The sequence below is a fragment of the Numenius arquata genome, chromosome 10 (assembly GCF_964106895.1).
Source record: "Numenius arquata chromosome 10, bNumArq3.hap1.1, whole genome shotgun sequence".
NCBI lineage: Eukaryota > Metazoa > Chordata > Aves > Charadriiformes > Scolopacidae > Numenius > Numenius arquata.
In genome coordinates, this window is record NC_133585.1 from 246,641 (window position 1) to 273,470 (window position 26,830).

The 26,830-nt window shown below is 36.8% G+C and overlaps 1 protein-coding gene across 3 annotated transcripts in view; it reads right to left on the minus strand.

The window, feature by feature from the left end:
* CPEB3 (cytoplasmic polyadenylation element binding protein 3) overlaps positions 1-26,830 on the minus strand; it is an 86,523-nt gene that overhangs the window by 7,199 nt on the left and 52,494 nt on the right. For 2 of the 3 annotated variants that reach the window (XM_074154226.1, XM_074154228.1), the window contains 4 exons: positions 22,521-22,688; positions 20,583-20,672; positions 3,904-4,022; positions 2,474-2,588 (listed from right to left, as the gene is read on the minus strand). In XM_074154226.1, coding sequence (XP_074010327.1) covers positions 2,474-2,588; positions 3,904-4,022; positions 20,583-20,672; positions 22,521-22,688 — 492 coding nt within the window. The remainder of the gene's footprint in view (positions 1-2,473; positions 2,589-3,903; positions 4,023-20,582; positions 20,673-22,520; positions 22,689-26,830) is intronic. The other variant, XM_074154227.1, reaches the window with a different exon arrangement.

Genomic DNA, 26,830 nt, shown 5'->3' on the forward strand with positions numbered 1-26,830 from the left:
TTGGGATGAGGTGGTCAGGGTCACCCCAAGGTCCTGCCAGGCTTGTTAATGCTAGTTTACATGTAAGATCACTTAAAGATATTCCTGTTATTTAGAATCTGATATTTCACCCAAAGTACTAAGTTTGAAAAGACACGAAGCAAGTATTTTACATTTGAAACAAAATTTTGTGAAACATCAGGAGCTATTACACTTAAAGCAAGCCTACGTTTTGGGTACAACTTAACTTAGTATTTTTGTTGAACATTAACTTGATTGTGGATCTTTTAAAACGGTTTGTTGCTTTTTCTGACACTAAGAATAACTCTAAAGAAGTTATAAGTATCATTCATAAAATAAGACAGGCTGAGTGCATGGCTGAGGAAACAAACAGGAAGAAAGTTAAGGGAAAGAACTGAAGGTAGTGGAAAAGAGGCTGAAGAAGTGGAGAAGAGGCGTGTAAACTGTGCAAAGATGCATGGTCAGCAAGCCAAGCTCTCTGTGAAAGTTGACAGGCAAACAGATTTGTCAGCTGCATGAGGGACAGACCCTGACAAAACAAGATACTGGGACCTGTATGGGCCCTGCCAAGTCAATCTTTTTTTTTTATGCTGATGTGTGAAAACACTTTTAATAGCAAGTTAAAATTTAGCCATCCAAGATAAAACGAAAAACACACACAAAATATTTAAATCCCTGTAGTTCTCACAAAATTCTTAATAGCTAATTATGCATAGAATAGAGACAATTTTTAAATTGAGTGTGTGTGTGTGTTTGTATAAATGTGTGTGTCACATTAAGGAAAGACCATATGCTAATTTGTCCATTTGCAACAAGCAAACAAATGTCTGACTCATTCTACCAAACCAGATAATACTCTTGCTCCAAACAGTAAGGGAAAACTATCAGCATAATGTAGTGACTAGTAAATCCTTCTGCTTTCTAGTGATTTGGAATCATCATTTGGGTAATGATCTCAGAAAGTGACAGTACAGAATAAACACCAGGAATGCTTAAAATCATTTACCATAAGTAGTTCCCATAAATTAGTCTTGCCAATAGACAAAGAATATGTAGGATTCCAGGGCAAGGAAACCATGCGGTGTTCAGACATCTTAGGAAAAACTTCTGTATCAGATTTTTAACGTTGCAAACAAGAATAACTGGAAACTATTTGTCTGCTTTGGAGAAGTTAATTTTTTAAGGCATCAGTTTTCAAATGTAATCTGACAGGCGAGATGACATAGTAACAATTAAGCATTACCTCATTTGTAGTTCTAGTCTTTATAAAACTATTTACATAATTACCATCTTATAATTATGCCTTATTTTAAGATGGTGAGGAGAGTGAAAGCTGCCAAGGAACCTGGGCTGGGAGAAGTCTTACTGTTGGCAGTGGCTGGGGGACCTTATGTACAGCTTCCCAAAAGAATTGGGATTAGGAGAAAGATAAAGGGAGGAACTGAAGTTCTAGTGGGCTGGAAAGTGTCTGCCAAAGGAAAGCGAGGGCCACCAGGAAACCTGATCCAGAAGTCTTTCTTCAAGACAATGACTGAGGGTCCTTGCCTACCACAGCCCTGGAAAATGTGGATTAGAGATGAGAGGATGAAAAAGAGAAACCATGCAGCTGACTGGTAGTGAGGATGGAGAGGGACCACTAAATGACGTGAGGGCTGCCAAAAGACCTAGCCAGGAGAAATGTTTCAACTTGCTTTGTGACCTTGTCATCGGCTCACCAAATATAAGGGTTAGGAAGAAAGGAAAGAGTGTCGTGCTACAGTGGGGGAGTGGTGCTGAAAAGGTGCCTTCAAAACGAAGTGGGGGCTGCCAGGAGATCTGGGCTGGGAAAAATCTTTCCTCTGGCCAAAGGCTAACGAGTCTTGTCTATGGCTCTACAAATAAAAGTGAAGAAAAAGAGTTAAGGGTGAAGAAGAAAGATTGAGAAAAAGCTGCATTAGGAGCGGGTCTGGAAATTGATCCTCAGTACAGAGCAGGGCCATCAAGAGACCTGGGCTGGGAGAAATGTTTCTTCTGGACAATGGCTGAGAGGCCCTGTCTATAGCTCCATGGGAGAATTAAGGTAAGGGTTGAGAAAAAGGGAAAGAGAAATCACAGTTGGAATTGGTTTGGAAAGAGGCTGAGAGAAGTTTGTCTTCCAGTCAAAGGAAAAGGGAACTTGCCTGCATCTCAGCAAGCAAATCGGGGTTAGGATTAGGAGGGTATACATTATGAAAAATCAGCCAAGTTCTAGGGTATTATGCAAACTTGAGGAAAACTGTTTCTACTGAAAATCCTAATTAGTAACCTATTTACAAGATAAAAAGTGTTCACAGTTTGTATTTTGTAGACAGGAAGACACTGACTGAGAAAGCGAGCTATGGTCTTTGGAAAAGACCGGGTATATTTTCTGCTCTTTTACATATACTGTATTTCTCATCTTTTCTGCTTAATCTGGAACCCCCTACTACATGCCCTACATTTTCCTTCTACTCACCAGCTCGGAGGGGCCGTGGAACTCCTCCAACAAAGATAGTTTTTCTCGGATCCAAAGGCTGAGATCCATCCATCACAAAGTCACTGTCACTTAGGTTCCAAGGTCGAATTTGCACCTGTATTAAGGATTGCTTTTAGTAGAGGAACTTGACAATTCAATTAAAATTAAGAAAATAATGCCATATCTTTCAATAATTAAAAATATAATTTTAACTTAGCAAAAGCAGGAAATTGGTGGTATAAGCATCAAAACAATTTGAGAACATAGCTTATCTGTGTTTGAAAGAAGGTGGACAATTCATTTATCACCTCTAGAGGCCAGGCTTGAGTTAAATTTCATCCTAGCAAACTCCTGCCTCATTAATTCCCTGCCCCTAGTCGCCATTATAATAAGAAATCTCCACAAGGACTTTCAGAACATTTTACCATGTGTGTGCAATTACAGTTGCAGTTTTGGGCTTCTGGCTTTACTGAAATCACATACAGTGATCCACAAATTTTAAAGCACTGATAGAAGTGGGGATAAAATTAATTTCTGTGCTTGGATATAAAAGGAGTTTTCATAATGTGTGAATGCTCAGTTCTGTTAAGTAGCAAGCAACACCATTGATAAGAAATCTTTAGATTACACAGAAAAAAAAAACCTGCTCAGAAGTTATTTGGACAAAGGTGTTCATCCATCCATCCATTTATTGATCCTAGAAATCACATAAGCACACTCACTGTGCTGTAATATTAGGTTGTTCATTTATCTGTGCAAGCTTTTTTTTAAGAGTGTTTTTAAAAGGCAGCACATTTTTTATCTAATCATATTTGTCTGTAGTTTTCATCTAATTTGTATGTATCCATAGCCACAAAAGAGACTAGCATTGAAGAATGTTAGAGATGTGAACAATAGAAACAGGCTACAGTATATCTTCTATTTTGCTCTAGCCGTCTGCATTACTTGCTTTTACCCTGCAGTTTATATACGGCAAATGAGACCTAAATTAAAAATTGATTAGCTATCGCATGCAGAAAAAAAAATAATTAGGAAGCCTAATAAACTACAGTGGATATCTGAAGCTACCTGGATGCTAACTGAGGGGGGGTTAAGTTTCTTCATTTCATTACATAAGGCTTTCTTCTCTTTCAAATAATATAGAGGAAAAAATTGTAATCCGATTGTTTTACAGCTAACATTGGAAACGGATGCATACTCCTTTGAGATACCAGAAGTACCAAATATAAAAGTTAACTGAACATGGCATTTATCGGAAAGAAGCAAATGTTAAAGCCATGTTACAAAGTCAATTCCATATGTAACAGCAAGGACAGCAACAGGAAATGGACAAGTCAATCAACTGTAAGTATTTCTTTATTTATTAAGTGAACAGAGTAACAGCAAATGGCTTAGCAACCAGCATAAGTGTCACGGCATAAGCTACTTACTGGTTTATCCTTGATCGTGGGACTTGACACACACAGGTAAAGTTTTCCATCTTCTTCCAGACAGGCATCTATCAGAGCTTGAACAGAGCTTTCTTCCTGGAACAGCAGAAAGGCATAACCTTGGAAAGGATAAAGGCACAAGAAAGAAAAAGAACAAATTAATTTGTAAAGCATTTTTTAATAAAGAAAACAAACCCAATAAGTGATTAAGATATACAAATTACAAATAACTGTTAATGCTGTTAAACTAACATAAATTTCATCATTTTTTCTGTTTTCATAAATTAAATTCAGCAAATACCCTCATACAGTATTGATTTTGGAATGGAGGCAAGAGTTTTTTGCTGCATATGAGTATGTTTATTTGATTAATTAATGATTTTGAGTAGTGAGAATATAGGCTGGTGAATAAGGCGTTCTTATTATCCAAAAACTGTATCTGAGCTACTTATCAGTGGTATCTGCTGATGTGACTGATCTTACAGATCAGATGTCTCTGATCTTACATCAGAGGCATTGAGTTTCTGGTTACTATATACAATGAATCAACGTTAAAAGAAAAGGTCAAAAAAGTGGACAGGTAAACAGATAAATAGACTTTTATGCTTACATACTTAACTATGAAAAAAAATGCTCACCTAAAAACAATAAGCATGAGTGAAAAAGAATGGCATGCATTGTGTTTAATCAGGAGTCAAAGACCCGCTGTTGTTATTTATATTTAAATAAAGCAGTTCAAAAGAAAGAAAGAAGAAAGTCTGAAAAAAATTGCTCCAAGTGATTCAGAATGTTAGGACTTTAAATTGGCCAGAAAAACTAAGTGGGCATGGCATTGAGTGCTCTTCTGAATGCAGCTGGCAAGAAAGCTTTCTTCAGTTTTACTTAATGTTGTTAAATTTGAATGAAGATTTGACCCAAGCAATCCATGCTTTTGCTGCCTCAGTAGTGACACTAATGCAGGTGCTCCACGCCAGGCAGAGTCACCAAGGACTGGCTGCTGGACTTGGGTACAGCTGCTCATTACGAGGACTTTTGATTGAGCATGTGGTGCTCTTTTGCTCCACAATCAGTACAACTCCATTTTCTCCCTGAACGTGAATGTGTTGGCTTTGACCTTTACAATTTGGCACTTGTGTGTCTTATAGGCTACCTCTTTTCAGAAAATCTGCAGCAATTGGAGGCAGCTGGAGTTTAAGTAGACTTTCTCTGCCTAAGACTCTTGACACAAACGAAGCGCCTACATGATGATACACCACATTTAAATTATGACAACCTTTGATACAGCTTTACACAGTCTGTTTGCTATTAATATAGTAGTGACTTCTCATAACTTTGCACTGACTATTGAGTGAATACTATTTGGCATGTCCTTTTTAGATAAATACTACACGACTCTGATCTATTGAAAAAAAAAAAAAAAGATAGACACCAAAAAAGTGGTTTCCTCTGTAGAGTTATTATCTACCAAATTACTTCTCACCCTACTATCTCTAGTCCTGTGTGACTTCTCAAAGAATATTAAATTCTATGAAGAATGTTTTCAGAGGCAAAAAGAAGCGTTAACAACATAGTTATAACCCAGAACACATCTGGAAAGACTGACTTGCCCAAGAAAACAAAATAGTTTGATGATCATTCTTGCTAGCAAACAAGGAACATACATACCTAGAGTTGAAATAGATTAAAGATACCAAACGCAATAAAAAGTGAAATACTTCTTGAGTAAAACCATCAGTTTCCTCTCTAGCAGACTCTTAAAACAGTCCCCTAAAGTTATAAACACACTTCAACATTTTAGTTTTAGACTTTACAAAACTAATTACATTAACTGAGTACAAAAATAATTAGCTTGCAATCACTATCACTTTTAGCTTCATTTTATTTTCCATCTACTTCCTCACTCCATACTGTCCCTTTAATTATACTCAATAATCAGTGCAGCAACTTGATACAAAATAAAGAATCTTTAGTTTAGCAGTTCTTCCAGCCTTATAAAATGTCCCAGTCAGAAAACTAGAGACTTGGAAAAGACTACGACAGCAACTACACCTCCAAAGGCAACTGATCACACATTCAGCCCAATCCTTGCCTTGTAAAAATGCTTTGTGAAACAAATTCACAGAAGATGTGGTGCAGATCATTTCAGTATTATGCAATCCAAATAAGAATACATGTACATTTATACATACTTTAAAAGAATGGTTTACAATATATTTAAACAGATTTAAACATTTGGGCTTTGTCTTCTGACCAGACCATAAGATTTGAACTCTAAAAAATAGAATTTTTTTTATTTCAGACTTTTATAATCTTAAACTAGCAAAATATTGGAAATTTCTTTAGCATAAAGTCTAAATAAAAATTGAATATCCATGGCAGAGGTCTGTATATCATCTGTTGATTTCCTCTGTAACTGGCCTAAAATCCGTAATTGCCAAAATTCAGCCTACTTAGAAAATCAGATTAAGAAATCATATTCTAAGTGTCATGTGTTTTCAGTTTTATAACTGATGTTGGATGGCAGAACTAAGACAATGAGGAGAAGGACTTTCTCTTCTCTTTACATACTGCATAGCAAGTCAGAACAGTCTTTGGGTAGTCACATGTATTTATTTCATATGCAAACTGGAAAGACTACTTGCACTGGAAAAATGTTTAACTACCTTTGAAGCATATTTGCTTTCATTCTGCCTTTTTAAAGTTTAGACAGTGTCTTTTCTGATGTTTTATAGGCTCCTAGATTATCATTCCCCCAAGCTATCTTATAAAAATATTTCTACATATATATATGCACCTCATATTATTATGTAAAAAATAAGATGGAGTTAAACTGGCAAAGAAAATTAATGTTCTCGTCTTTGGATTTATTTTCAGATGGTTGAGATGGCTACCTCAAAAAAATAGATTTAAATAGGCTTATTTTTTTCATGAAATATAAGTAGCACTTTCCTCTTTTACTTTTTTTCTGGGTTTTTAAAAATAGGTTTGAATTTAATTATGGTTGTACTTACTAGAACTTTTAGAATAAATTTGTTTTAAAAGCCTACTACAAAAGAACGTTTAGAAACAGTGTGAACCCAATTTCTAAATCAGTTAATGTGATGACAAAGGGTCATTGCTCAAAATCATCCTTAGTAATCTTATTAGAAGATGCTTTGAACATGAATAAAACACATTTCTAAATCCAAGGACGAAACAAATATTAAAAATGAAACTCATTTTTGAAAATAAAAATCCGAGGTGTTAAAAAAAGCACTTTCTTTTAAACATTGCTGTGACATGACTGGATTTTCAAAAAACATCAAAGGCTTTAAATGCTTAAGAAACCTCAAAATAGAAAGGGCTGTAATCTCACTTAGCTACTGCAGAAGAGTGAAATTATGTATTAGTCAGGGCTGCAAAGATGAATTTCATCTAGTCAGTCTAATTTTAAATGGCAGTGTATGACCCTGTCAGCTGATTCTTTTCTCTAAAAAAAGAGGTGTATATTAAATGTGAACAGTTTAGCATCTTACAGCAAGACTCCTGTTCATTTTTACATGTTTTTCATGAGTACCAGACTGTCTGAATAGTCTGATATGTAAAAAATTCCCCATATGCCACAGTAAAGACAGGTTTTTGGGGTAGGTTTTGTTTGGTTTTAATTAAAGGTATGTACTCCACATTCTCTGTTCCACTGAAAAAATAATGGGATCCTGAATCTAAATAGCAATTAAGTGAAGTGTACATAGTTGAATGGAAGACAGGACGCATATCAAGAGAAGTCAGCAAGCAGATCATATGGAAGAGTTGAATGAAAACCAAGGCTCTGTATCAGTAGCTTCTGTAAAATAAATTGCATGCGTTCATAATTCCAGTTTTACCATTAAATAGGCCACATCATTGAGATTACCTAAAGAATGGAAACGAACATTTAACCCATACTACTAATGATCTTATCACATTACAAATAATCAAAAAATTAGAAACCTCTGATGTTGTCATAAGTATTATGGAGAGCTTTTCCCCACATCTTCAATTTAAATGGAGAAAAAAAAAAACCCAAACAAACCACCCACAGAATGTCTTCTTGCTCTATGAGGACATATGTTATTTTTGGTCATGGGAGAGGTGCCCCAATGCTTCCTCTGCACTTCAGTGCTGAACAGAAAGGACATTTCGATAGCGCTGTAGTGAATATATACAACTAAAGATTTAGAAGGTCTTTTCAATTCCAAAACATCTCAAGAAGCAGAAGGGATTCGCTAGTCATCACTACTTCAAGACTGTCACCGCTTATGGGGAAAAAAACCCAGTATACATATACCATCTAATTTTTTCCTGCAGTCAAAACACTCCTACCCACCTGTATTGAAAAAGAAAACACTGACATGGCTCTTTTTTTTTTTAAATTTTTTAACTAAAAGAATATTCTACAAGCATACTAAAGCCTCTCTGTTTATCTGGCATTTTACTTCTACACTAGTGTAAAACATCGCAACAGTGAATTTATACGGTTGTCTCCTCTTTCAAAGGTCACAGCCATTTTAAAACTTCAGACTGCAGCATGAGCTACAGTAGCTATAAATCAAAATTAAAGGGTATAAAAACATAAAAGAAATGCTATAACAAACCATTTGGTTTCTTGTAGTTATAGGAGTAGTGTCATGAATTAATCATATGACAAAGACTAAATTTTTGATGAGGTAAGAGCTATTTTTGTGAAGTTTACTGGGTCAGCAGCATGAAAAAGCATGCATTTACATTCATAAATATCAAAAAAGCAACTACATTCAGAATTGAATGTTTTAATTTTGGTTTTCAAGGGTAATATGAAATGGTGACTGTTCTGGGCAGAGCAGCTTGTTGTCATCATCTGGAGGGGGTCAGGTCTGCTGCTGCTGCTTTTACTCTGAACAGATGGTTGAAAAGAGATCAATTTCCAAGCTTAAACAAAACCTGTTACTCTCCTTTGCAAGTAAGCCAATTTTCAATTCTAGTCCAAGCAATATTAACATAGAAAAATTCTAGATAAATATAAATTGTCTACTTGATTTCAGCTTCTATGTCATGTATAGCATCAGCAGGAGGTAAAATAAATTGAACACAAAGATTTTCTAGGGAAGAAAGCAAAGGTCCAACAATCCTGGCTACTTTTTAGCCAAAGTCAGTTATCTTTAATAAAATTTGATATTGAGGTTTACAATATAAATGGCTTTTATTTTAAATTATATGTTTTTCTTAAAATTTAATTTCAAAGAGAAAGGAAACAGCACTTTCTAGAGCTGTAATACAACAAAACACTTGGGACTGTTGTCAAGAGCTTCATTGAAAGTAAAGAACTTCAATCAAAAAGAGAAGATGCCCAATGTCATCTACATAGACCAAGCCGCAACAAATTTCTGATTTTGTACGATTCTTAAGCAGACAGATAATCTGTGCTTCACAGTGAGTGAACTGTGCCTAGAGAGGAACTGAAGCTGTAAGACATTTCTTAAGACAGAATGCAGAGCATCAGTTCTAGGTTTTGACTCTTCTTCTTTTAATCAAGTTGTCAATTTGTCATGCTGCTGTGGTGAGTTGCTGGTTAATACCTGGTTTGAATGTTCGCTCACATGTGGATTGTTTTCAGGTTCTAGTTGCTCAAGTTTCTTGTCTTTGTTGACTGTATAGAAAACATGAAGCTTGAAAAACCTTGCTTAATAACAGAAGGTTTTTCCAAAACTTGATTACTCAGTTGCAGAACAAATTCCTCTCTCTCTCAAAAAAAAAAAAAAAAAAAAAAAAGTTTCTGGCTAGTGAGACTATGCATTTTCCTGAGAGACCAGAATGGTACATTTTACCAAAAAAATTTGACTTATCAAATCCTCTCAAAAATTATGGTTTTCACTTTATTAAATGAAAACTGCACAGCCTCCATTGGTACACAACAGACTGCTGATTGTACTGAGATCACAGAATCTTCATGGTTGGAAAGGACCTTTGAGATCATCGAGTCCGAGATAGTATAATGAGCAGTCACGTACATCATAGATCCCAAAACACGGTATAAAGTAAATAAAAACTGTCAACCACAGCACTGAGACATCTGAGACACACAAGTTCTCAGCTGCTTCTGGCTTTTGAAATCAGAGAGAGGCACCTACGCTGCCTTGGGCAGAGGCATCCACAGCATCTTTCATTGCAGCACCTCATGCATTCCCATTGCCAGTCCCAACCTCAGATTTGAGAGAATAGAAGTATAATTTGGGATACTACCTTTGATAAATTGCTGACATATATTCAGATGATATTGCACTAATTTTATATTACTGTATCATTATCTTAGGGGTAAAATTGTGTGCATCACTGCAGTGAATATAGGAACGGAAAACAGAATATTATAAATATAATGCTTGTAGGAATTTATAAAGAGAGCATGAGCTTGTAATGCATGAAATCATTACAACTGATCAGGGGTCGGGAGTAAGGAATAACTTTTCAGACGATCCTCAGAAACAGTGAATATGCTGCAGTGCTAGTACAGAATCTCTCTCTTCACCACCACCTCCCATCATCCCCTTGAACTTATTTCAATGATTTGAAAGAAGAATTTGGTGCTTCATAAATTATTAGTAAAACAAGACCTAGCACTAAATATTAGCAATTCCTCGATGTCACTATTCAAAGGACTGCTTTTATCCTGGAGCCCATAATACTTACAGATCAATTCATGTATTTTATTTACAAAACAAAAGAAAAGGCAACTTTTAATGAAAATAGTATTTAAATGGGAGCGGGGGGGTACAAACTACTTGGTTTAGAAGAGGATAATTATCTACCGGTAAAATCTACTTGGTTTAGAAGAGGATAATTATAATCAAACATTTAACTGCTTCCATTTGACGAAAGTGGTCTGGTTACCTCCTATAGGTAAGTGATGGAAAGCTTTTTCTATACTTAGATATGTTCAAATTCCAGGTCATGCTTTCACTTCTCCACTCTGTTGTTGCTGCCTTAAATGTTATTTTAGTGTTTTAGGCAGTAGTGGGTTGTGAAATAGAATTTAGCTAGATGTTGTGAACTGACAGTTATTTAAATCAGAATTAGCAGCATTTTCTTCCTAAGTGTACTATGAAGTGACAGTAGTGAAGGAGGAGTGCATTTTCAGTCTGCTTAGGAGTCTTTTAGCCATTATCCTATGCACAATTTCAGTATAAACAGTAGCTACATAGAATTATTTAATATACTTCATTTTAGCTTAAATATCCATTCAATGGATATTGGTCGGAATGGAAATGGTCTGAAGTTGGGGCAGGGGAAGTTTAGATTAGGTATTGGGAAGAATTACTTTACGGAGAGAGTGGTCAGGCACTGGAACAGCCTGCCCAGGGGGGTGGTGGAGTCGCCATCCCTGGAGGTATTTAAGAAACGTGTAGACGTGGCACTTCAGGGCATGCTCTAGTGCCCGAGGTTGTTGGGTTGTGTCTGTTTGTGGGTGGGTGTGGAGTGTGGTTGTGGGCATTTGGTTTGTGGGGTTTTGTTTGTTTGTTTTGGTGTTTCCTTTTTTTATTTTGTTGTGGGTTTTTTTGTTTTGTTTTGTTTTGTGTGGTGTTTTTTGGTTTTGGTTTTTTGGTTTTTTGGGGGTTTTTTGGGGTTTTTTTTGGGGGGTTGGACCCGATGATCTCAAAGGTCCCTTCCAACCAAGAAGATTCTGTGATTCTGTAACATTCAAATATATCAATAAGAGACTCCTCAATCAGATTTCATATTTGCTTCCCCATACAGACATTTCATAGTAGCTATAAATCCAGTGAGAATCTATGCCACACTGTATTTTTGCGTCCTGAGTAGGCCATGTGTGATGTGTAAGCTACTCACAGTGACTCAGTTTGATATAAGCAGGATAATATCCATGTACGCTCAATTAGTGTACCATATATCACAGTCTAATATATTTATTTATCATCCACAAAAATGACAAAAAGATGCACACCCCTAAAAACGCATGACTCGGTACTCTTATTTAGAGAATGTCATTAAGTCAGTCATCAAGCTCTATGTGCTTCTGTTTCACTAAATACAAAGCTTTCTTTAAAACAGTATCTGCATGTCCTGAAATAAGAGCTAAAACAGTAAAAATTTTGAACTTAACCCTGTCCCTGATTTGGATAGCCAATGATTTGTAAGATTCTTCTTTGATTATTAGAAGATATTCATAGGGTTCCTCCTTTCTCTTTGAGATCATCTTTAAGAACATTAAGACTTAAAACTTGTGATCACAACCAAGTCTCGCTTTCTTAAAATTAATTGCCCAATAAACTAAAAAAATATTCAATTTGCATGTAAGTTGGTGTCAGTTACCTATATACTAAAGAATACTGAACACCCAAGACTCCGGAAAAAATCTAAGACTTTGTACAATATTCATAAAACACATAAAAGAATGCATTCTTTAATAACGACTGTCTTTAAGATTTCCTGTTTCTGTCCAAAAGAGACATCAGTAAACTTGAATGAAATTTGATATTTTTGGGGGGAGCACCATCAGTTCTTCAGATTACCGCATCATTTAACTAAACACTTGTCTATTTTCCATTTAAGTCAGAGGTACATTTAGTCTAAATAAGTCAGAATTTCAAGAAGTTTTACTACAAGTAACAGCTGCACAGCAGTGAAGGAAAAAATATGGGCACTATACACAGGTAAGTCTTATTGAAAAATCCTAGTCAATTATTTCAGCATCTGCCCAAACAAATTTACTGCAACAGTTAGTCCAAATAGTGGATGCTTGGAAATGCTATTTAAACAAAACCTACTAAACTGGGCATTTGATTGAAAGCTTGTGATGATGAGCAGCGATTAGTAGATGTATGAACCAGACTCCAATCAGCTGCTCTTTAGATTTTGGAAGCAGCAATCCCCCTGACACAAGCCTTCAAGATCAACTGTGACCTAATGTACTCTAATAAAATAGTTTGTGTAAAGTATAAGAAATCCTATTGCAATTTTAACCCTTCCAGGCAGAGAGTGAGAGAAAACAGCCACCCTGTTTAGCACATTACCAACAGAAGAGTGTCTGAATGATTTATGGCAAGACTGTTCTGGAAAGAGAATATTATGCAACTCCAACATGTGACCTTTAGTTTTTCCTAAATAGTCAGGAGGCTTATGAAAAATACCTGTCAGTAGGTGCCGATGCGATGCTGGAAGCATCTCTCCTCAGGTAACATACTACCCAGCCCATCAGTCAAAGCAAAACTCATAGTCCAACAGAGGAAATCTAGAATTTCATGCAGCTTTGGATTCAGCAAAACAACATTCCACATTGACTTCTGTGTTGTAAGAAAGGTATTTTGTCTCTACCAAATCCTTCTGAACAGCCTCTGAACAATCATGACTACAAAACTCTGCTAGCAATTTATGACTAATGCTGTAAAATGAAGTTATGTGGTTAATTGCAGTCAAACCCCCGATTATATAAACCACTTTCCAATAGATTCAGATACAAGAGAGGCTGGTTGACAGATGCACATCCAGGCTAAAACTGAAAATATCACACAGGATTGTCTTTACAACTTCCTGGCGACTAGCACATTAGGGAGGAAGAGTATAAAAACAAGTTGTTTCTCAGCCAATTAGAACTGCAGCCATGAGAAACTGTCGACTTGTATTCATCTTCAGATACCAAATACTAAAAATCTTCACTTTCATGTACACCTGACAGTAAAATTTATCGTATTAGCAACATGCACTGGAAGAGCTACTCTAGGACTACCACAGCCCTTTTAACTCTCACTTTTGAGGCAACAGAATTTTTCCTGCTTAAGTAATCTGCCTGAGCAATAAAGAGTGATGGAGAGCTACTGAATTTATTTCCTGTATGACACATTAGCTCCAAATCCATATTACCTCTTCAAAAACCAGAAGTGTTAGTCCTTTATTTGCCTGTTGTACACATACAACATATTACAGTACAAAGTCATCATATTATCCAATGTAATTTGACTGTTGATCCAAAAATGTTATTCATGTCAACAAAAGAACTACCAAAATGCCAGGACACTGGTGGGTAATGAAGAATCTATTGAGGATGTATTCCAGCCTATCAGAGAGATGTTACAAACTTTGAAATCTTTGGAGAAAGAAAAGTAGTGTTGCAAGATCAATTCTTGTAGAATAATAATTGAAAGCCACTATCAGTAAGTGCAGCCCAAAATCTGCCCCTCCCAACCCTGCACCTCAAAAAGTGTCCTGAAAAGGAGCCAATCCAGTAATTGTGGGCATTACTACAAATTTGTCATGTCTTGATTGGTAAAAAGCTTTCTGACACCACGTAAGGGGAATAAAGATGAGAGGGAAGTAGACAGAAAGGGAGAAATTGGGTTTTGAAAAATAAGATTTTTCTCTTATAAAAGCATTTGGCTTACATTAATGAAGAAGACAGAAGCTGCTGTGGTTGGATTTTCTCTGCTTTATGACTTTGTACTAGAACCCAGAACACCAAATTTCATTCTTGAATTCTACGCCACCCATCCTTTTCTAAAGTTGCACAGTCGTGCTTCTCGAAAAAAAGTTTTCAGTAGTAACCTGAATTACATTAGGAATATTTGGCTACAATCACTACATTCTTCTCATAATAAATCACCTTTATTTGCTTATTTACATAAACAATTATTGACTGATAGATAGAAACCTTTACTACTAAATCCTGTGGAGACTATAGATGCTGAGCCCCTTCTGAAGAGACCTGGTCATTCCTTAGTTGCTGACTGAAGAAGGGTGAACAAACGCTTGCCAAAAATTGTGGTTTCTTCAGGGATAAAAAAAATAAATAAATAAAATCTATAGCAACCTAGCAATTCCAAAAGAAAATATAATTTGTTGAAAGCAATATGAAAGCTGGGAGAGAATAATCCTGCAACACTACTTCAGAATCAGACTTGTTCTGCCTAGGCACGATTGCTTAAAAACATATTTTGCCTCACCAGATTCTTGTTTACCCCCAGAAAAAGAAATTGCAAATGGCATAGTTTTAGGGACACAGACTCTCTTACATGAAGCAAACTCCTTGAATACTCTTTGATACCTGGCACAGCAGTCTCAAAGACAGACATTTTTAAATCACCACTATCAGTACAACATTGTCATGGTTTAGGCACCAGGACAAGCATGAAGAATCCTTGAACAATAAGGACAAGACAGGAAATAGTGTGAAGAGCTTTAAAAAGGGAGGATTAAACAAAAGTCACGAGAAACCTAAAATATAATTCTATACAAAAACAACCTTAAGTTACACAGCTACAGAAGAGCAGATTAGTATGCACTGCATTTTGCTACCACACATTTTGTGAATTGCATTGATTTGGGATTATGCTGCCCTGCTGTGGGAATTATATACATGGCCTCAGATGTCAATGGGTAAAAGACCGATATTGTGCACGTGTGTGTTGGGACAGACATAAACAAAGTTTAAAGATGATCTTGCATCACTATTTGCCATACAATATATTTCTGGATAAGGAAGGTCAGTTTCCATTCCAGCAAATATTATGATCTCCGACTTCAGTTTTTAAAATACAAAAATTGGCTAGGCTTTTCATGCTGGACTTTGGTGGTATGGCATGAGATCAGGTAAGCCAAAGCAATCAAGTTTCAGTACAACAGATTGCTGTATTTGCACAAACCAGATACCTTCTTATGAATATGGCTGAAGAAATAAAAATTGGGACTCCATGGAGGACTCTTTGCAACCATTCATTCTTGCTCCTCTGGCAGGAGCTACCGTTGCCATGGCAGTGGCCATGGAATTAACCATAAAAATGGTCCTCATCCATAAAATCAAGACTACAAACAACAGTTTTCCCATCTAACATTACCACCGTAGCACATAAGGTTCATATAGTCTGTCCCACCAGTTGTTTTAATTTAAAGCATGAGAATCTCTTCATAATGTTACTTTGTGCAACTTTGCATACACAATTTTCTTATTCATGAGATCTTGTTCACCCTTAGTGTCCCTTGTGGAGCAGCAGGGACAAGTCTGCTTATTTTTATCAAATAACAGAATAACCAACTGAAGAACAGAGAAACCACAAGAGGATCAGACTGCTGCACTGTGCATCTAAATCAACTGTAAAGCCAAAGCATTCCTTCCCTTCCAAACCCATCCTATGTCCAAGCTCTGCCACGCTTCATTGTCTCCCTCTAAATCTCATCTTTATCCAAACATCAGTCCTCCTAAATGGAAAGGAACAGAGGAAGATTTTTGCATAATTTTTGTCATTTTAAAATACATTGTGAGGTTTTTAGTGATTGCTAGCAAAAACATACTTATCATAAAGAAAAACAAAAATCAGTAAAGACTTTTTAAAAAGTTGTTTTAAAGCTAGCAGTATATTAAAAAAATCTAAAAGAATGTTTTTGAAACAGTTGGCACCATTTGTTTAATTAAAAAAAAAAAGGCAAAAAAGGACTGTAGCTCACATAAGCATTGCTTAACTCAGCAGACCAGCAAATATGTAAAAAAACCCATCAATTTGTATTTCAATGAAATACGAATTATCTGGATTTTGCCAGAGGGAAATAGACTGTGTCATGGTAATATGCAACTCAATTTGATAACATTCTCTAGTGCATATTTCATTATTTCGCAACATCTCATAGGTACTCAAAATATACTTAGCCACAAACCACATTTAATTCCCAATACTCTGTGGTGAAACCCAAGTAAACACATTACAAACTGGGCATCTGCTTACCCAAGACCAACACGTGGCATTTATACTTTTGCCAGTTCTGTTACTAACATATCCAAACAGATGCCAAAGGAAGCAATCCAAAGACTTTTCAGGCAATGGAAATGAACTGGCCTTATTCAGAAGCAAAGCATTAAAATCACCTAATGGATGGCACCAACGTAAAAATACAGTGCTTTACAATGCAGAGGAGTGGCAAAAAGAAATATTAAGGCAATAATACAGATGCTCAGAACTAGAAATAGGAACCTCTTATACACATTGTCAGCTGTTATCAGCTTCTCTTGCCCAAGTACATAATAAACACTTTCAGTGACAAAACAGCTGGGTGCCACCAGTCCCTCTTCTCTCAGCAACATAAATATTGAACTCACTCGCAATGCCTTACAGGAATGCATCCCGTAAGGGCTGTTTGACCTCTCAGATGGTTTTAGTTTTGTTACCATAATAACCAAAACTCAACCATTGACCAAGACAGCTGGCTTTCCCAAACAGATGCTCACAGCGTATTCTGTAACGTCAGGCAAGACTGAGCAAGGGTAACGAGAACCTAGAATATTTGGTAAAACAGGAAAACCTGAATGGTATAGATGTCCTTGAGGAGTATGGTACAGACATATCCATGTTGATCACAATCATAATGTTGGCACTTACATAAATATCCATGCTGGAGATTGCCGTTCAGCATATTTCACACACAGCCAGTTTATGCCCATCAGGTCCAGCACTAACCTTGAGGTGATGGGCCTAAGCACACCTGTGGTGACACCATCCCGCTCAGAACCCCAAATCCAGGAAAACCTTTGCTCAAGCTTAACACCGCAGGAATGTTTCTGGATCCTGGTTAGTCCTGAAAACGGTTTACATGCCACTGCACCTGAACTAACCACACCAACTAATAACTCAGCTAATAAGGCTTGCTAGAACTGACTACACATCTATGGCCTGACTTGCCCACTAAACTAATCAGATAAAGCCCTCGGAGGGGGTGTGTGGTGGTGGTGGAGGGCACTAGACTGTAAGCAACATTTTATTTTAATCTTTCAGATTTTATGCTGGATCAGATTAGCCATGGCTAATAGCTCCTGCAGCCTTTTGTTCCTAGCCCTAAGAATATCAACAAAGTACTGCTAATACAGTGCGACTATAGGGAATTCATATATTGTACCAGCATAGTAAACATTCCACAAATTCAGTAAGTTATACCAATAAGTGCATACTTGAAGTCTGTATTAATACACTCAGGATTATGTATATTAATACACCTGGATGTAACTATGAAGACAGAAAACCAAGATGTAAAACTACTCCAGTGTAAAACTCAACCGACTATGCTGGCCCACGGCATCAGCTACTGGTATTTTCTGCTCCAAACTTCTAACTGAATGCTTATCAAGCAAACAAACAAAAAAATACTGAACTTTGCTGTAAGTCCAGACGCTGCCCACTGGTCTGACCCTACAGACTTGAAGGAGTAATGAAAGAGGGTCTGGAAGTGATGGCGTATTTTCAGGAAGAGCAGGGCTCAATTTTACTGTCAGGGCACATTCAGGTAGGTGGGAGAAGCCTTGGAGGTCAGGCTTCGTTAATGTGTAAACAAAGATCAGCCTCCACATCATCCCCACTGCATTCCAACCATCCATTTTTCTTGTTTTCCTTTGAGATTGCTAGCACACAAAAACCAACTCATTCTCTCCTCTATAATTTAATTTGTCTCTTTTTATTTTGGACATATTTTCCATTTGAAAGAATCATATTCAAAATGTCAGAGACTTTACAGACTAGCAATGCAAGATGGAAGAGAAGGTATCTAGAAAAAGGACGGAAGAAAATATTTGAATTCCTGAGTATTTGACTGCTGAATAAGTCATGTCACTGAATTTTGTACCAAGCATAAATTCAAATATCTCTTTTCATTTCACTGTATTTTTAAAAGAAATGGCTGATAACGCATCAAAACAGCTTAAAATAAAAAAGTAAAGAAAAAATAATAAAAATTACTTAATTTTAGTTCTAAAGGAACTTCTGATGAAAGATCAGCCTTTGAGACATTTTATTGTGGTACTTCTGTCAATGAGTCCATAATAACTTTGGAAAAGAAGTACTGTTTATAAATAAAATAGTCCAAAAAGCCGTGAAAAAAAAAAAATTACAACACACGTTCAAACTTTACCCTTTGACTCCTGGTAATAACATTCTGTCTTCTCTGCAGAGGCTGCCTTTGTGGGATCACAGGAAGCCAAGAACATCTGACCTATGGAGCTTAACACAACTGCAAGAGAATCCCAACAACAAGAATGCCGGACGTATGATGCTGCAGCCCTGATTGACAACTAAGAAGTCAGTTAAAAATAAATCTGGAACAGTTGGGATTGACTGTTGTTTAGCACTTTCAGACAGACATTCAGGACAACTGGCAGGGACTTTGAAAGCTGTTTCCTATATTAGAATCACGACAAAAATAGAAGTGAAGCTGCATTCCCTTGTCTTCTGCTAAAATAGATCTTACTTAAAAACATTTTTACAAGTTTGGCGAGGCTTAACTAGTCCACTGTCAGATACAGAACAAAATCATAATTGGAAGTCCCATGCTGATCTACCATGAATAGTTACTTATTGAATTAATGAGGAAAAAAAAAAAGAGAAAAAAGAATAAAAACATGGAGAGCACTAGGAGATATTAGGGTCAAGGAGAAGCTAGTTTTACTACATTTTTTAAAAACTTGTTAAGTGAATGTACAATCTGAACTCATTAGCCAGAAAGACCCTTAAGACCTTTAAAAATAAAAAAAAGAAAATTATATCTTTTACCAACTGTCCGTAGGAATGTATGGATTTTTTCGAGGTTTGGGGTGTTTTGTTGCTGGTTTGGGGGCTTTTTGTTTGTCTTGTTTTGTTTTTAAATTCAAGAACAGATGTTGCAAAATAACTACTGACAGCAAGGCTGAGTTGTGAGACTGGAACAGGAAAGAGAGTGCACGTATGGGGTTTTGTTCTGTTTTTAAGTGCCCCAAATAACTGTTTACAGGGCAAGCATTTGTCACAGAGTTATCTCACCTCCAGCACTTAAGCTTCCAGATAAACTAAGTTGGCTTTTATTTTTGTGGTTTTTACAGTCAAAATATATCTATCAAAATATTATAGGATTAGCTTGTTCACTGACTGAATGGCCCATTGTTCTGCCAAAATTATCAGTGTTCTTAATGAGCAATTAAGAGCTTTCAGGGTCAGTGAGGACAAAATCTTAATGTATAGATCAGAAATTCTGTGTATAATTTCATGCTACTGTCTCAGATCATGAGTGAACTCCCAAACTATATACAAGAGGCACATGTGACTGAGAATAGAATGTGCATAGTATAATACAGCATCACAGGAGGGACTAGATTAGCCAAGTAACTCTCCCAAACAGGTTTCCCATAAACTATTCTTTCTCAACCCAAACAGGTCTGCATAGCGTTTCACTGACAGATAGGAAACTGCCTCACCTCCATGCACTCTTAACCACCTAGACCAAGATCAGTGCCAGTCTGGAAATGCCGTGACTATGGTGCGTGATCCCAGGCTGCCATCTCTTCACAGAGTTCACACTTCTACAAAAAGTACCGTGCACCCAATCCACCATGGACTTCCAGCTACTATTCCTATCGTCTCTTACAATATGCAAACTGCAATGGATTCCGCACTAGTGAATTTCTGCAACTTGCCTTCTAAAGTATGCCTACTATAAATTAAGGCATAATTCAAGGACTCCAGGCTTGCTGAAAACGTACACACACAGGACCACATTTCAGTCACTGAATTGTGTTTTTTCCGGCATGACAACTGCTGAAAATATCCTTGTTAAAAGAGAGAAAAGGCGTCATAGAGAGTCAAATCTTTTCTTTGTAATGGATTGCCACATTGCAGATGTATTTTCCTTTTACCAGAACAGCCTGCATAAATGTATTTTAAACTAATTACCTTTAGGTGGAAAATATGACTTGCTTTCAGCTTTGTGAGGCCAGTCCACCACAAGAGGTCCAAACCTACGAAAGCTGGCAGTGATCTCATCTACAAAAAACAAATGAGGCACCTTAGAATCTGAAGACTGACAGTGGCAAGGTAACAATTCTTACTTCTAAAAAAACCCCAAACCAAGAATATTTTCTACACCTATTAAGAACAGTGAAAACTGCAACAATGTATATAGAGGATGCCTAAATATTCTTTCACCTCTATGTTATACATGGTTGCTTAAAAAAGTAATTTTACATTCCAATAATTCAAGTTTGCAGCAGGATTAAACGCAAACACGATCTATCAGAAGTGAATATGCTTCAGCTTCGATCTATTTCTAATTATAGCCACAATGCTTTGGCTAATTATGGCCACAGATGCAGCCACATGGACTGACGGAGGAGCTACATGTCAGCGTGGCCACTCCTTGTGGCATGCTCCGGAAAGCAGGCTGCCTCAGGTCAGGCGACTATGGGGTTTTCACCTTCCTCAGTCCCCCTGGAAATCTGCCTCCAATTATCAAGTTATTTCTTTGCTTTTTTAGCATTAATTTAGAAGCACTGTGGAACACGCATCTCAAACTATCCTATTGGACAATTTGGGTTTACATGCAAACGCTTCAGAAAAAAACGTATTTTTTTAAAATATCTTTTTTCTCAATGCATTTATTTATGTACTTTAAAGAAAGAATTAGTTTAAAATTGTTTCTAATGTGATACTAGCTAGATCAGAGCAACAATCCATCAGGAGAGAAGTTTGAAGACAAAGGCAGTAGTTTTCCAACTTTTTGGATTGCTGTTTGAGATGTGTCCTGCTTATCTGACCCCATGAGCTGCACGTCAGATTTTTCAAGCAACTTGAACCACAAAACATATACTGCATAACTCGGGAGCTGAAGGAAAAAGGTATAACTGGAGTAGATCCCTCTGGGAGAGGGTGACAGCTCCTGAGTGGTCATGACACCTCCTCGCAGAATAGGCTGGGCATGTATTTTGATTCCGAGTGGCGCAGCGTCATTCACGTAAGTGGTACCTGTTGGCTGCTGCTTCTCATGGCTGGGGATTCAGGTTACCCAGCCCTCCCTGTACCAACAGTCCTGCAACTCATGATGTGACACGGGAACTGCATTTCAGCTGTTTGTAAACCATAGATTGGCAACTCATACTATTTGTTTATTAAAACTGCACGTGGTTTAGGCTTTGATTTAGTAGATAGGATTCAGAGATCCCTCTCTTTTCATTGTAAGGCATCCTCAAATTCCTGGTGTATGCCAGTTGAAGGCAGAGAGTGGTGGATTCCATCTATAATATGAAAAATACACCAAAACCTGTCACAATTTTGGTTTGGGAGTCAGGGTGTGTGGAGGCACACACAAGTAGAGCAGATATTGACTGGGACTGAGAAAAAACCTGACCACTCCTGTTCAGTTGGTTTTTATTTTATAACCATATTAATTGCCCTACATTTGCCAACCGAACACTGCATATGCACTGGATATAAGAGCTCACTGATTAAAGCATGATTTATTTTGGTAAGGACTGTGTTAATAAAGTCCTTAAAGCAAACCACATCTTTGAAAAAGAACACAGAAGACTACAGAGGAGTGACAGCACCCACTAAGTTCCTTTTTTCAGCTTTACCTATGTGGGAACACATGCTACTATTGCAGATTAGAAGACCTGCTATTTCTGTCTCTATGTCTTCTGATTTACAGTACAAAAGAATGTCAAGTAAATTCTCAGATGTTGCAGGAAGTGGTGGTGTTTATTTTAAATAATGCCACAGACACTACAAGTGACATACCTGGGAAAATACACTTGTTTTTACGAAAATCTGCCCTTTTAAGAGTAATTATATGGAAGCTAATTCCCATATCTCACCAATGTAACTTATTCACAGTACCTTCATCAATGTCAGGAGGAAGACCTCCAACAAACACCTTTCTAGAATAGCGTTCCACTCTTTCACCATTCTGACAGCGTGTTGGAGAGCTGAGACCCGATGATAAAGACTGATCACCATGACTGTCGTCTAGGAAGCCATCTTCAAAAGGAAATAGTGAAGACCGACCTGTAACAGATTTTGTAGTATCTACAGTTAACGCTATTTCCTGGAGAATTAAATATTTCAGTAAAAGACATTAAATTTTCCTTTTACAGTTTTGCTTTAACAGAATTTGTACTAAAGGGCCCAGCTAAGTGGTCCAATTATCCAAAGGATGCTCATTAGTATTGCTTCTATTTTTCCAAGACTATATTATATTATCCTTACAAGAAAATAAATCTAATTTAGCTTTAAAACAAACTCTTGCAAATGGCTAGCAATGAAAACCAACAAGTTATCTGATAAAATTGTGTGTCTCAGCTATAGAAAGAACACTTGTAAGATTTGCATTTCAAACCGATTCTTATAGATTTAAATCTTCCATAACAGAGCTTGAAGGAATGATGTTAAAGAGCAGATCCCTCAAGCCATTGCACTTCAGAGTGCTTTACAGGCTGCTAACCAAAGGGCTGCATCTCTTCCTCCTCCTGTGAACAGATGACCAGTCTGATTAGGGAGGCCAACAGCGAAATAAACATAGAAAAGCCTTGTATTATAGATATTAAACATGTAGGTGAAGCAAGAAGCTTAGCTAACAAGAAAAAAAAGTATCTTTAAAAATCTTATTAAATAAACCACAAAAAACTTGCACTTGAAGAAAAAAGTTGTTAGCTAGGATAGCCTGTCAAGCTGTTACTCAGCGTTAAAACACCCTTTAAGTAATGAATTAACAAAAAGTAACATAAATGGCTGCTACTTAGTTTGTTAATGAAAGTAAATAATTTATTTGCGATCATCTGATGTAATTAACTTGTTGCTATTACTACCAAAATATACACACGTTATCTTAAGAACAGTTTTATTAACCCAGAAGATAAAGCAATATTCAAGGTCTGTATGTAGGCAACATTGCAGAACATGCCACCTTTAGAATTCAATCATTCCCTACACCCGAGTTAAAAGCCAAATCCTGGAATGTAGCCAGATTTACAAATGGGAACCCCCATCTCGCCTCTGAAAAGGCTAAATGGTCCCTCATATCATGGCGGATTGCTCATGGGGATGGAACTATACTTAATTGATACAAATAGTTTATAGGGGGAGCAATTACAAATAAAAATAGCAGGGTACATAATAAAATTCAAAGGTCACGGATCACATAAAACTGACTTCCAGCAAGACCGAGGGAAGAACTGATACCATACTGGTATTGACAGCACAGGGAAGTACAGGAAATAAACACAGGGGCAAGGAGAAAAATCAAGACATGCAGAGGGACACTAGTGAGAAAAATGTATCCACTGAAAGTACCAGTAAAGGAGTCTCCAGTAGTAAAAGACAGATGACAAAAAGAAGCAGCTATCCTACATATGGAAAACAAGCTAACAAACAAAAACCAGGAAAGATGGTCTGACTGACACAAAACACCAGCCTGATTTTTCATAAACACCAGGCACTAGAAAAGTCTTAAATTAGAAAGAATATGTTGAATGCACAACATCGACAGAGATCACAGATACAAAAATCCACTGAAGCTAAAATCCTACTGTGCTTTTAAGCACGAACATAAAAAGCAGGGTAAATGCCATAATCAGAGAGGGATTTAGAGACGCTACTCTTCAAAGTCCAGTATAACTGGTTGTCAGATATAGCGGGTTTAGAGCATAAAACAAGAAAGACCATTGATGAATATTCCATTAATGGCAAACAGGTCATGCACATATATAAACATGCATTTCAGCATAAAAAAGAACACATGCATGAGAGAAATAATAACAGGAAGTCCAAAATTGTGTAAAAATACCAAATCAGAAAACCCATTGAAAAGTAGGAAATTTGAAAATATCCATAAGACATTGACATTACTAAGAAGCTAAATAATCTTTTAATTACCAGCCGTCCCCAACCTACCTTCTTGTAAAAAATAAAACAAAAGCAAACATGAGCCATTAGTGAAAGCTGACATATCAAATTAATAGATAGCAGAACGAGGTGTTCAACTAAAATACAGGTCTATAGAGGAGGCTGAATAAGTGCTGAGTTCTGAAGGAAATAATAAAAATGCACAGCAGCTGAAAAAGCAAGATATCACCTTTTATGGCAGATGCTTGACAGTCTGCAAGCATTGTACTCATCTTAAGTAAATGTAAAAGATGATCTAAAACTTTATACTTAAGTATAGAGTTAAATGTATGAAGTATTTATTTAAAATAATGGAAAGCATACAGACAAGGAAGTAGGGAAGGATTGCTCACTGTCTCTTCCAGCAAGGGGAAATCGAGGTGCATTGAGTGCAACCTGTACATGGCAAGGCTGAAATCGAGTCAGACTGAGGAACCCCTGTCACAGACTTCTTAGGATGCTGAAAAGCTTATGTAGGTTCAGAAAAGGGAATGAAGAAGAACAGGAGAAAAACCCATTCTGAAGCAACAGATACTGAGACATCACCTCAAGAAACCCCCAGAGGCAAATATCTGGGAGAGTATTATGGGAAAGCATCACTAAATCCTCTATTTTTGTACTCCTGCACCCCTCCCCTAGCATCTCTGAGTTGAAGGTGTAGTAAAATAGATTTTGGGCTGATTTCCCATAGCTGTGGTTACATCTGTACCTGAAAAACTGGTTGTAAAAGTTAAAAGCAAGGCATCTAAAACGACATGACTCAACAGCTCTAAGCATGATACCTACAAAGAAACACTCGCCTCTTTACTCAAAGAAAAGAGAAGATCAAATAGAGAATCGATAGGTTATGGCAAGCCCCTAGAAATTTCTGACAAAACCTCTTCTCACTGAAGATGTTTAGTCACAGTGACAGAATCAAACACTAATTAAAATACCCAAGTACAATAAACATGAAATGAGTCCCTGCACAGGCTCACCTCTGGGTACTCTGCAGGTTACCACAGTGCAAATGGTAAAAACAATAATAGAGAAGGATATATATGAGAACTTTTGATAAACACCACATTCTTTTTTAACAGACTATTGTAGAATTTCATGTTTCTTTAGGTTAAGAAAGCTCAAAACAACATTATAAAATTCAAGGTAATGAAAAAACGTGAATATCACAAACTTTAATATTGTGTGAATAAGACAAGTCACAAAATTCCCAACACTAATGACAAGACACACGCACACAGGTCTACTTGTTACTATAGGAAACAGTTACTGAGTGAAACATGCTTTTTGTTAAGAGTAAAAAAAAAAAATAAAAAAAAAATCTGAAACTCCAGCACATTCAGAACTTGTTTGCCCTGTTCTGTCATCACTACAATTTGTATAGAACAGCCTACACTGTATTCACCACAATTACTGCCACATTACTATATTTCACTTCTACAAGTAAACATGAATTGCAAAAAGGTAATAGTGCCCAACTGATTCCCCCCTCCTTCCCTACTTTGGTGCCATTTGTTCAACCTGGGAACACCTGTACAATCTTAAAATGAAATTAAACAGTGTTCACATGCACAGAGTATACAATATTATATAGTCTGTATGCTTTCCAATTTGTTTCAGTACCATGAAAGCACTGAAAAAGTGTAAGTAGTAGGATGCTTTCAACATCTGTTAACAACAGCATGTTTTCTGAAAGGGGGGGGAAATAAGGGGGTAAGTTTATAGAGAAAACTTAAATCTTTTCTTTTTAACTATCAAATAAACACTAAAACCAACCGACTTCAAACAACATCAGCTCAAATTCTATATCATAAACTGTGTTAGTACAGCCTGTACAGCCTACCGCCTCAATCCATCCATCCATACAAACCACAAGCTACTTATACGCTATCAGCTTGCTTGTATGTCTAAGTTTGTCTCCAAGCTTCTTCACAAAAGTGATGTAAATTCTACATTTTGAAAAGGAAGCCATGTCACATGCATAGCTGTCACAGAACACACATCAGAAAAGAAGACAAAATGAAGTTTAATGACAAAATACCCCAAGCAGGTGGCACTGTCCAACTCTAATTGATAAAAGCTGCAATCTTCTCTATCACTTTCTCAAGAAAAAACAGTTTGCATAAGGTACAGCGCAGCATGTAAATGTAAGCTACATTAGTAGCCTTCTTGGTAGTCAGCGAGCTTGCTATTGTCCATGTTCACTAATCACTCAGAATAAATTTATATGCAGCACTGTGCATTTGTAAAATGTTTTTATTTTTTAAGGG